The sequence below is a fragment of the Corythoichthys intestinalis genome, chromosome 6 (assembly GCF_030265065.1).
Source record: "Corythoichthys intestinalis isolate RoL2023-P3 chromosome 6, ASM3026506v1, whole genome shotgun sequence".
Taxonomy (NCBI): Eukaryota; Metazoa; Chordata; class Actinopteri; order Syngnathiformes; family Syngnathidae; genus Corythoichthys; species Corythoichthys intestinalis.
In genome coordinates this window covers 57,457,915-57,470,821 of record NC_080400.1, presented here as the reverse complement: position 1 = coordinate 57,470,821, position 12,907 = coordinate 57,457,915, and the positions used below count along the sequence as shown (strand labels likewise).

Here is a 12,907-nt window from a genome sequence, read left to right as displayed (position 1 = left end):
AATGGCACTATTCTAGTTAACAGGCACTATTCTAGTGGAATGTTTTGCTAGCAACCTTTCTGTTCCTTCTGTTCCTTTTTTTTTTTTTTTGCACAAACACAGTAGCACTTTTTAAAACGACATCGATTCTTGGCAGGACCATATTGATGAACTTATGGGATCGCGATACATTACCATTTCGATATATTCACACACCCCAACTTTTCATAACATTTAATTAGTTGGCTTTTCGCTCTGCAAAAGGGACCTTTTTTCATTCTGTATTTTTCACATTCATAGGGTCTTGAGAGCTGTCTAAAGGGGCCTGACAATTACAACAGCCAAGTATTGATAGAGGCTACGGTCATTGCGCTGACCAAGCTGCAGCCTCTACTCAGCAAGGTACATCTTTTGTGATGTTTGATGTTCCACTTTAAAATCTTGTTGGGTGACCGCTGCTTTAAAGTGACTTTTCCCCAAAGCAAATATGGATTATTTGAAAGAGTTTATTTCCAGTGGTTCAGTTAGTAATTTATTTTGCGTCTGACCACAGGAGTCTCCCATGCATAAAGCACTGTTTTGGGTGGCCGTTGCTGTTCTACAATTGGATGAAGTAAACCTTTACTCTGCTGGGACTGCTTTGCTGGAGCAGAACCTCCACACGCTAGACACAATGTGTGTCTTTAATGACAAGGTAAAAAAATTTTTTTTTTTTAATGTGAGCCACAAGGAAAGACTAGGAGGGACCATCTGGTCGCTGCCAACCCGTCCCAGTCAAAATGGATTTGATGTTTATCGTCTTCACTGGCAGTCGATGCTTTAGTTGGAAGCACCGTATGTTTTTGTTTTTTCCCCCGCTTCAGAGTCCGGAAGAGGTGTTCATGGAGGTCAGGCGTCCTTTGGAATGGCACTGTAAACAGATGGATCACTTTGTGGGCCTCAACTTTAGTGCCAACTTCAACTTTGCACTTGTGGGCCACTTACTCAAAGGTAATGACTCTCACAGATGTGGTCAAAAATGGTGTTTGTGGCCAGGTGTATCCCATAATTAGGCTCAGAGTTAAGGGTATTTAATTTTTAAAAAACTTTTTAAAAATTTAAGCAGTCGTTCTCAATGGGTTTACTCCAATTCCTATGTTCAAAAATAATGTGGCTTTCCAATAGGGCTGTACGATTTTGCCTAACAAGAAAATCCTGATTATTTTCTCTCAAACACGATTTTCTTAGATCGATTACGATCATGGCAACATAAAAATAACAACAAATTAAGTATACGAAATGTATTCAATTTAAACTTATTTTTTCTTTATTTGAACTGAAAGTGCCAGTGAATTTAACTCTGGTAATACTAGGATTGGGCATCGAGCATCGATGGGATCCGGGACTAACACTCTGATGCTCCCGGAACCGTTTAAATTTTAAAATTTCGATTCCATGTTTCAGTGTTCTGACTGGCCTTTTTTTGTTTGTTTTGCTACACTAGGATTTGTTCCATCCCATTAGTTGGAGCTCAATAACATGTAAAAATGTCTGCAGCATAAGACACTCTGAAACATAGGCAAAAGAATATGTGTAAATGTTTTCTCCGTGAGCTTCTGAGAAAAAAAACATCTTTGTGAAAGTGGACTCCTGTGGAAAGAAACTTCATCCTATTCAAGTTCAAAGACTGATATTTATATGGCGGAAAACACTCAGGTGACTTGAAGTTCCGCTCTGAGACCCCCAATTTGACCAAATTTTAAAATTGTCCTATATGCATATGTGATACATCATTGGAAAGCTTAAAAGCTCTATTTTTCTTGGGGAGGAAGAATTTTGAACAGGAGGGCATTTAAAAAAAAAAAAAAAATTCTGAACGGCAAAACCCTAACAGGAGGCGAGAGCACGCGAGAGCAGAATAAAAGACGCCATGATTTTAACGAGATATCATCGCGTACTTACCTTGTTTCGATCCAAAAACTCCATGTAGCATGTATCACCGAGTGTCGAGACACAGCTGTGAAAGGCCACAGCCGGATTTTTGGGGGATTTCATTGGTGAAACTTGGTCATATAACAAGGGTCGCGATGCAGAAATCGCAGACATCAAGGAGCGGTCGAGATGTTCTTTTTCATATATTTACCCTTTTAAATGTTTTTTTTTTTTTCTTCTTCTTTGTTTGGATCGATTATTTATCATCTAACATATTGGGGAAAAAGCGACAGTAACAAAAATACAATTAATCGATAGTTATGAGGTAGATATCCGTGACTTTTTTACAAACACCATTTTTTTCATTGTGATGAAATTTGTTTAAAAGTTTAGAATATGCGACTGAATAATTTTTATAAAGTCGTTTTTTTTTTAACGAAATATTAGCCATCAATTAATGATTCTAAGCTAAAAATGACAGACATTGTGATTAATAAATATAATTAATTACCTTCGTTTTATGGCTGGGTTGAAACAAAAGCAGTTGCGCGTCGTCTGTCAAAGGGGGTTTCGAGGGTCAAAGGGACAAATTAAAAATAGTTCGGGGGCTTAATGCCCATGAATCTGCTATGGCAGCATATAGACATATTGTTCTATCAAACACAACTGTTCTCTCGGCTTAAAATACAGCAGTTTATTTTAAAGAGGAGTGCAAGAGCAGAAACTGCTTTTTCACTCGTCTGTGTTTTCCGCCATATACAAGTTTCGTGCATGTTTCGTCCATGGTAGCAGTTGGATAATGACTGACCTTGGGGTGCACAGATGACACTAAAGAGCTCAAATGGATTGTGGGTGGGTTACTCATGAGGTAAAGGTAACTTTTTTAAAGGTAGACTGGCAACTCTTTGAATGTTATAGTTATTGCTGATTCTCAGGGGTACAAATACTTATGCACTCTGTAAATTACAAAGAAATTATTATTAAAAAATCATACAATGTGATTTCTGATTTTTTTTTTCCGATTATCTCTATGAGTGGAAATGCATCTATGATTGAAATTTCAGACCTCCAGTTATTTTCTAAGTGGGTGAACTTGCAAAATCACAAAGGGTGCAAATACTTCTGCTCTATACTGTGTTTGCATTTCACTGATGCAGTCTGCATGAGCTGTACACACATTGGAAATAGCAAACGTTAAGTGTATATTACGTGCATGAGACTGACAGCGGGTTGATTACTCTTGCTACAGAAGTTCACACACCGTACATTTTAGCGACAACAATTTTAGTCAAGCACGCTAGAAAATTCCCTGCATCTGAAAATTCAGTGTACCTCTAATTTAAACAGTGTTTTTCTGTTGTAACAGAATTAATGCTTAATCGTGCGTGTTTTTGTCAACACGTCACCAGGTTACAGACATCCGTCGGCCACCACAGTAGCAAGAACAGTGAGAATCCTGCACACGCTGCTGGCTCTCATCAGCAAGCACTTAAAATGTGATAAGTTTGAAGTCAACACACAGAGCGTGGCTTATTTGGCAGGTGCGTGACAACCGGGCAGGTTTTCAATTTGCCTTGTTTTTATTGGTCAAAAGTCTAGTTTGTTTGTCCTTTGTAGCACTGCTTACTGTTTCTGAGGAGGTCCGAAGTCGATGCAGCCTCAAACACCGGAAGTCGCTCCTGATGTCAGACCTCTCGATGGACCCCGTACCTATGGATACGTACTCCAGTCTTATTAGTGATCCCAGCTGCAGGTGAGCTGGTGCACTTACTGTGATTTTTGAATATCCGATTCTCATGGTATGATAAACTGGAGCAAAAATATCACAGTATCAAATTGAAAGCTCTAAAATGTACTATTTTTCAAAATTGGGGTTATGAAAATTTTATTTTTAAACAATACTTAAATAAGAATAGAATACTTAAATAGTCCCAGGGTTATGACATACGTGACCTATGCGATTTCGACTTTACGACGACGGAGTCTCGTCCGCCATGTTGTCTCCAGTCGGGTTTTTTAAGAAAATTTTATTTTAGTCACATAACCAGTACCTTAATGCACCTCACAGTACAGTGGGATAAAAAAGTATCTGAACCTTTTGGAACTTCTCACAATTCTGCACAAAATCAACATCAAATGTGATCTGATCACACAAAATCACACAGATGAAAAAACTGTCTGCTTTAACTAAAACCACCCAAACATTTATAGGTTTTCATACTTTAATGTGGATAGCATGCAAATGACAGAAGGAGAAAAATAGGTAAGTGAACCCTTTGCCTAAGGAGACTTAGATTGAAACCAATCTGTACCAAACAATTGAAATCAGGTTTGTGCCCAATCACTAATGAGTAGGGGTGTAAAGGTACACAAAAATCTCTGTTCGGTACAGACCTCGGTTTTGAGGTCACAGTTCGGTTCATTTTCGGTACAGTAAGAAAACAAAATGCAAAATATAAATGTTCTAGTTGTTTATTACACACCTTTCAACAATAGGAACATTAGCCAATAGAAAGCTAGAATTCTGCTCAAAAAGTAGCGGGTATTTAAAGATAATCCAACAACAATTTGCCTTTCAGACCCCGCGTTTTGGTCAGCTTTCTTTCTGAAAGAAAGAAGAAAAAAAAGTCCCGTGCTAAAGAGAAAAGCAATCTCAATGACAATGATTTTAACATGTATTTTACAAATGAAATGCCTCAATGAATCATTTTTTTCTTATGAACGGTTTGCAAAAGCTTTATTGGTGGATTTTCTCAAGTTAAAGCACCACACAGAAATTAATCAATTTAATTGTGGAAGCAGGATCTGTGTATTATTCTTATTATTTAGGTACAGCTGTTTTAGCTCATTTCAATTTATTTTATTTAAATGGGCTATTATTTTATAACTTTAGTTCCTATGTGAATATTAGTTCCTACTTGTTTTGTTGTGGTAGGAAGGTTTTTTTATTGAACACAGGGCTGTGTTGGTTATTATTATAGCAGAGAATACAGCTGTAAATCAACAAAGACAAGTCAACTGTGCCCCGATCTACCAAACAAGAGATCTGATGGGCTCAAAAAGTGGGTTACGATTGCATATTAGTTTGAAAATTGACCGGATCCACCTTATTTTTACACGAGTGACTTCCGGTCTGCCCTAGCTACCGGTAGTAGTATTGACGCAGGAGGGTCGTGTCTCGCGCCAAATAATAAACTCTGCCGTTCTTTTCGCGTGCGTCGTGTTGAGCCGCTTCTGGGACGCGTCTAACAAGCGGCCTCACTGCGACTGGTGTGCATTGGCTGATTGACTTTAACGCCTGCATTTCACTGCGTTCTCGCGGCGTCGACGTTTCTGGTTATACTGTCCTTCCGTGTTGGTCCTCATTATAGTAGAGAAGACTGAGTAAATATAATCTACACAAAGAAACTGTAACCCGATCGAATCACAGCCTCGAAAAGTAAGGGTTACATTACGTCAGAAACTCGTTCGGTACGCCTCCGTTCCGAACCGAGCACCACGTACCGAAACGGTTCAATACAAATACATGTACCGTTACACCCTTACTAATGAGTGGTATAAAGCTGCCCTGCGCACTATAAAACACACCTGGTAAGAATTGTCTTGATGAGAGGCATTGTCTGATGTGCATCATGGCTCGGTCAAAAGAGCTGTCTGAACACCTGTGATCAAGCATTGTTGATTTGTATAAAGCTGGGAAAAGATACAAAACCATCTCTAAAAGTCTGGATGTTGTCTACAAATGGAGAGAGTTTGGCACTGTTGCTTCTCTCCCAAGGAGTAGCCGTCCACCAAAGATGAAGCCAAATGTTCAGTGCAGAATATTCAGAGAGGTAAAAAAAGAACCCTAGAGTGTCTGCTAAAGACTGACAGAAATCAATGGCACAGTCCAGTATCTCTGTGCACACATCAACTATATGTAAAACTATGGCCAAGAATGGTGTTCATGGGAGGACTCTACAGAAGAAGCCACTGCTGTTTGAAAAAAACATTGTTGCTCGTTTAATGTTTGCAAAAAGGCACTTGGAAACTCCACAGAAGTTTTGGCAAAATATTTTGTGGACTGATGAAACCCAAAATTGAATTGTTTGGGAGTAACACACAACGTCATGTGTGGAGGAAAAATGGATTAGCTCACCAATATCAACACCTCATCCCCACTGTAAAGCATGGTGGAGGGAGCATCATGATTTGGGGCTGTTTCCTGCCTTGGGGCCTGGACAATTTGCAGTCATTAATGGAAGAAGAAATTCAAAAGTTTATCAGGATGTTTTGCAGGAAAACCTGAGGCCATCGGTCATACATACATCTGGTATTTAAGCTTAAAAGAGGATGGATGCTGCAACAACACAATGATCCAAAAGACAGAAGTAAATCAACTTCGGAATGGTTTCAGAAGAACAAAATAAGCGTGCTGGAGCGGCCAAGTCAAAGTCCAGACTTTAACCCCATTGAGATGCTGTGGCATGACCTAAAGACAGCGATTCTTAGCAGACATCCCAGGAATCTAACTGAACTACAGCAGTTTTGTAGAGAAGAATGGGCCAAGATTAGTCCTGATCGATGTGTCAGACTGATCTGCAGCTACAGGAAGCGTCAGGTTGAAGTTATTGCTGCCAAAAAATATTAAATGTGATGGTTCACTTACTTATATTCCCCCCGTTCTGTCATTTGTTGCATACCAACCTCATTAAAATATGAAAACCTATAAATGTTTGGGTGGTTTTAGTTAAAACAGACACTGTTTTTTCAATCTATGTGATTTTGACAAAGACCAGATCACATGAGATGGTGATTTTATGCAGAAATGTGAGAAATTCCAAGAGGTTCACATACTTTTTCATACCACTGTATATCACTGTTGAGCACTTTTAAAATATAAGTGGGTAACTTGTGTGATCTTTGGAATCTGCTTGATGACAGAGGTTGGTCGAGTAGCCAAAGATTTTACTATTTCACTAGTTATTTGACTACATTACACTTAGTAATTTCGATCACAGCATTTTATGTCATACAGTTGATCTTTTATGCCACATGATTGAACAGGGCAGCATGACCTCGTTGAGAATCTTTGGGATGTTATGTAGAAGCCTTGCACAGCTCTCCGACTCTACCATCCATGATCAATGCAAGATCTTGGTGAAAAATAAATGCAACACTGGATGGAAATTAATCTTGTGACATTGCAGAAGTTTCTCGAAACGATGCCACAGCAAACGCGTGCCGTAATCAACGCTATAGGCCGTCCAACAAAATTTTAGACTGCTAAAAGAGCAAATGTTGGTTAAAACATGCACAATTCAAGGGAAAACAACAGCATCCACTTTGCTGTCTGCACTCTGTGACTGCTCATTTACGTAAATGGCCTCGGCGAACCGCTCGTTAATTCCAGTTGGCAGGTGGCCGAAAATATTAGCTCGTTACCGGTATAGCCGGTGGATGCGGTGATCATATCTGCCTTTTAACCCCCCCTTTTCCTCACAGAACGCTGCGAGAAACTCAACCATGGACATCCCCTCAGGTCTCCGAGCGCTACCTTTCAGCTCATCATTACCCGACCGTGGGTCAAATCAGCCCACGTACACGCAAGTCCATGAGTCTTGACATGGGTCAGCCTTCACAAGCTACTACCAAGAAGCTTTTAGGTACTACTTCACTCTAAGCACACCACACTCTAAGCACACCATGTTCATTATGGAGGACCAGGAGTGCAAAAATTCAATAAATAAATACACAATTAAATAAATGATCAAATGTGTCATTAAAATGCTTCTATTTCGAATTTTTATTGATGTAAAACTTTATTTTTATATTTCGCTTTTAATTTATTTTAAATCTCAATTTTGAATTTTTTTTTAAATTCAATTATTATGTTTTTATTATTATTACCCTTAAATAATAACAATTTAAATAAATATATAAATGTTTAAATAAATCAATGTTGAAATATAGGAATAAATAAATGTTAAAAATAATGAAATAAAATGAATGTTTAAAAAAATATAATTTTATTATTTAATTTTTAATTGTTATTACTATAAATTAAAAAAAGTTATAGATAACTAATGTTGGAATAAATAAATGTTGAAATAATTAAATTTAAAAAATTACTTTTTTAAAATAAATAAAAAATATATATTGAATTTTTTATTTCATTATTTTTCAGTTATTACCCATAAATAAATAAAAACTTTAAATAAATGTTGAAATAAATCAATCAATCTAACCCTAACCCTTGAAATAAATAAATGAATGTTGATATTCTAGTAAATAAATAAAAATAGAGATAAATGTTCAAATAATTATATTAAAAAAAATACAAATATAAATATAAGCTGAAATAAATAAAAATCAAAATATATAAATAAAAATGTAAATGAATAGATATAAATTGAAATAATTATTGAAATCTTGAAATAGAAGCATTTTAATGACACATTTGATAATTGATTTAATTGTGTGTTAATTTATTTCATTTTTGCACTCCTGGGCCTCCATAGCTCCAAAGCTCAATCCAGTTTCCTGCGCTCGCATGTGTTGTAGGCACCAGGAAGAGCTTCGATCATCTCATATCAGACTCCAAAGCACCAAAGAGATCTGAGATGGAAACGGGCATGACAACACCGCCTAAAATGAGGCGGGTTGCAGAAAACGATTACGAAATGGGTAGGTCCGATCAAGGAGCGCTTCCGTGATGTCGCACTGGCTCGCTGACGTAATTCATGCCATTCACAAATTCAGAGACTCAAAGAATTGGAAACTCGCACCTACGCAAAGTGTCCGTCTCAGAGTCCAATGTTCTGCTGGACGAGGAGGTCCTCACAGACCCCAAGATCCAGGCTCTCCTTCTCACTGTGCTGGTGAGAAAGCACTCTTTGTTCTATGAGTCAGACCGTGTATGTTACTTTTGTAACTAGGAGGGGAACCTCTGGGTAGCTCACGATCCGATACGATTTGTGATACAAGGCTCACGATATGGCGGTACAACAATTATCAATACACAGGTCAGGAAATCATTTTACAATAGCTTACAAGACAACTAATAAACAAACAAACAAACAATATATATATATATATATATATATATTTGTATATAAATAAATAAAAAACCAAGCTCTTTTAGTCCTTTAGTTAGTTTTGTTTGATGTTAGTGTATACGTCCAATCCATTTGGACCGAGAGGGTCCTTTCAACCTCAAACGGACTGGACTTCTGTTGCCGTCAATGGTAGCTACAACTTTGGGCCATATTAGTTTAGAGTCAGAGTCCACGTTTCGATTCCGGTTCCAAACGATTCTGGATTCCGATTCTTTTAATAGGCATGGGGGGAAAAAATTGCGTAGTTCATATTAATTTCTTCTCGATTGTTTTTTAAATTATATGAACTTTTCACAGGGCTATTTTTAACTTGCATGTAAATATCTGTCTTTGAACTTGAATATGATGAAGTTTCTTACTACAGGAGGGCACTTTCACAAAGATGTTTATTTTTCAAAAGCTCACGGAGAAAACATTTACACATATTCGTTTGCCTATGTTTTAGAGTGTCTTATGCTGCAGGCATTTTTACATGTTATTGAGTAATGAGCTCCCCCTAATGATCTAATTACAGAATATCAAACAAACAAACAAAAACTTGTAAAACCAAGTCCAGAGTAGCAGCGTGTACAGTACAAAATCAGAAACAGTTTTTGCTGAGGAAAATGATCATATCTGCCTTCTCAGGCAGTAAACGTGAACATTCTGGACAGATAGTGTCTCCTGGAGTGGAGAACACACGCTCACTGGGTGTAGATGAAGCTTGAATGCATAACAGCTGGTGGCTGGTGCTCACAGCAGAGTAGATGAATAAGTGTCACGTATCACTGTAGTGCGTGAAAAAAATCCTTAATGATGCACGTAGATACGACCGAGTATTGGGGCCAGATTAATAAATTTTAAAAAAGGACTAATAGATTAGTCGTACTATTGCTATGAGAAAGTCGCAAATATTACGTAGGGGTAAGGTAGCTGTGAGCCTTTATGCACATTATATGCTGTACATGTACCTTAGCTGGGAGCTACGACGAAGCATTAGTATAAATTATTCTATTGATTATAATTTGATGATCTTTTAATACTGTTGATTTTAACGGAGACTGCAGCACGCTACGTAAAGTACGTAGCTGCTTATATACAGTAGCTACATTAGCCCAACGTAATAATACGACTTATTCTCGTACCAATCATCCATCCATCATCTCGCGCTTAATCCGGGGTCGGGTCGCGGGGGCAGCAGAAAACAGAAGTAATTTTATGTTTTGCTTAGCTAGTTCTGACTTGTTAGAGGTCCGGCGCAGCGCGTCAAATTCGCGGCACTCAGCTCAGCAGTACTCAGCACTTGTATTCCATGAAGCCGGAGGTGTTTAATCATATTGGTCGTGCAGCCACCTTTGCAGGATATACAGTGTATCACAAAAGTGAGTACACCCCTGGCCTTTCTGCAGATATTTAAGTATATCTTTTCATGGGACAACACTGACCAAATGACACTTTGACACAATGAAAAGTAGTCTGTGTGCAGCTTATATAATAGAGTTAATTTACAGTATTTTCCCCTCAAAATATATCCATTGATATCTAAACCCCTGGCAACAAAAGTGAGTACACCCCTTAGTAAATACGTTCATCCATAAATGTCCAAATTGAGTACTGCTTGTCATTTTCCCTCCAAAATGTCATCTGACTCGTTACAGGAGTGCTGTCAGCATTGCTGCAGAGATTGAAGAGGTGGGGGGTCATTCCCACCACCATGCTTGACTGTAGGCATGACACACTTATCTTTGTACTCCTCACCTGGTCGCCGCTACACATGCTTGAGACCATTGGAACCAAACAAATTAATCTTCGTCTCATCAGACCATAGAACATGATTCCAGTAATCCATGTGCTTTGTTGACATGTCTTCAGCAAACTGTTTGCGGGCTTTCTTGTCTACCGTCTTCACAAGAGGCTTCCTCCTGGGGTGACAGCCATGCACACCAATTTGATGTAGAGACATGGTCTGAGCACTAACAGGCTGAGCCCCCACCTCTTCAATCTAAGCAGCAATGCTGACAGCACTCCTGTAACGAGTCACATGAGATTTTGGAGGGAAAATGACAAGCAGTACTCATTTGGGACATTTAGGGATGTACGTAGTTTGTAAGGGGTATACTCACTTTTGTTGCCAGGGGTTTAGATATTAATGGCTATATTTTGAGTTATTTTGAGGGGAAAATAAATGAACTCTATTGTATAAGCTGCACACAGACTACTTTTCATTGTGTCAAAGTGTCGTTTTGTCAGTGTTGTCCCATGAAAAGATATACTTAAATATCTGCAGAAATGCGAGGGGTGCACTCCCTTTTGTGATACACTGCAGCTGTCTTGCAAATGTTGCACTAAGCTGACTGGTCACTGTTCTTTGTGAAGTTGAGCCAAACCTTTGAGCGCCGCTGCCACACAGTGACTATGATTGAAATCAAGTTGCAATGCACAAATTCACACTTCATGTGACTTCCTCTTCGTGGTGTTGGGCAGCTATTTTTTCCGGTCAGCGGTAAGGGCATCGAAACTTGGAATCGAGATAAAAAAAATTGAGTGTTAGTCCCGAATCCCATTGATGCTTGATGCCCAATCCTACCCGTAAATGCCCCCAAAAAATCAACAGGGAAAGACCCAGATTTGCCCCAAAAGGTCATTTCCTGTGGATTTTGGGTTAATGAACAGGAAGTGACCTGGGAATGACTCAAAGTTAGCACAAAGTGACCTGTAAATGTCCTAAAATGAACAGGAAGTGACCTGTAAATGTCCTAAAATGAACAGGAAGCGACCTGTAAATGCCCCCAAAACCGGGAAGACTGACTGTGAATCCTTTGGTTGCAGTGCCAATGACAGCGCAATTCAGTAAATTGGATGTATAGCGCCATCAGTGATGGCCAATGCGTAAACAGACACTATTCTAGTGGGAAAGGTTTGGTAGCAACCTGTTGGTTCTTTTTTCTTTTAAACAATGACACCTTTTTAAACCAATAATATCGATTCTTATCGGTAGAATAATGATAACCTTTTGGGATACAAAGTATTGCGATACATCAACATTTCAATACAGGTAGTCTCTGGGTTTCGATGTACCCGACTTGCGTGATTTTGACTTTACGACGCCGGAGTCTCATCCGCCATTTTTTCTCCAGTCGTTTATTTATTTTTGAATAATAATGACTTTTGTTTTGTGATGCATGCTTTTATGTTGGCGCAGGAAGCATAGAGCAGCTTGTACTTCCACACACGAGTGAGAGCGCATGTACACATGAAGAACATATTTGCACTCACGAGGAAGACCACATTTTCTTCCACGAAGATCTCTTTGTACTGTTTATTGTGCGTTTTTAATTGTGTTCAAATACTTGGGGCGGGTTTCTGTGATTGTTTTTGATGATGTGCGGATGCTAATGGATACATGCTACTCGTTTGTTATTGCTATAGTAGCAGCTAGTTATAAATTCAAATTTGAATTGCTGTTATTGAAGATGCAAGCGATTTACTTTCATTTTTATTTTAGTTCCACTCTGCAAGTGTTGATGTCGTGAGCAGCCGAAAAAAGTCGGCAAACCACACGGACATCTGACATCGCTTGACAATTTGTCTAGCTAGGACTTGGCTCCAACGTCTTGGCAAGAACAGCACAATGACATATAATACATGTCTTTGGATAGTTATTAACTTATTTTGAGATTTGGAGGGTATTTAGGAATACTTAAAGGGTTAATTCCGACTTATGCGGAAATTCTGGTTACGTCACCAGTGTAGGAACGGAACTCGTTTGGAACCTTGGGGCTACCTGTATATTGTCACGCCCCCATTTGTAACACCTACAATTCTCTACCTTACCAGGCCACGCAGGTCAAATACACCACGGATGACTTTGATCAGCGAATTCTTTATGAATACTTGGCTGAAGCTAGCGTTGTCTTCCCAAAAGTTTTTCCAGTTGTGTA

At 38.7% G+C, this 12,907-nt stretch overlaps 1 protein-coding gene across 3 annotated transcripts in view; it reads left to right on the top strand.

The window, feature by feature from the left end:
• The window catches only part of nf1a (neurofibromin 1a), a 172,839-nt gene that overhangs the window by 146,858 nt on the left and 13,074 nt on the right, over window positions 1-12,907 (top strand). For all 3 annotated transcript variants that reach the window (XM_057839706.1, XM_057839707.1, XM_057839705.1), the window contains 9 exons: window positions 280-381; window positions 533-673; window positions 843-969; window positions 3,300-3,431; window positions 3,508-3,643; window positions 7,375-7,535; window positions 8,434-8,556; window positions 8,632-8,750; window positions 12,804-12,904. In XM_057839706.1, the coding sequence (XP_057695689.1) occupies window positions 280-381; window positions 533-673; window positions 843-969; window positions 3,300-3,431; window positions 3,508-3,643; window positions 7,375-7,535; window positions 8,434-8,556; window positions 8,632-8,750; window positions 12,804-12,904 (1,142 nt within the window). The remainder of the gene's footprint in view (window positions 1-279; window positions 382-532; window positions 674-842; window positions 970-3,299; window positions 3,432-3,507; window positions 3,644-7,374; window positions 7,536-8,433; window positions 8,557-8,631; window positions 8,751-12,803; window positions 12,905-12,907) is intronic.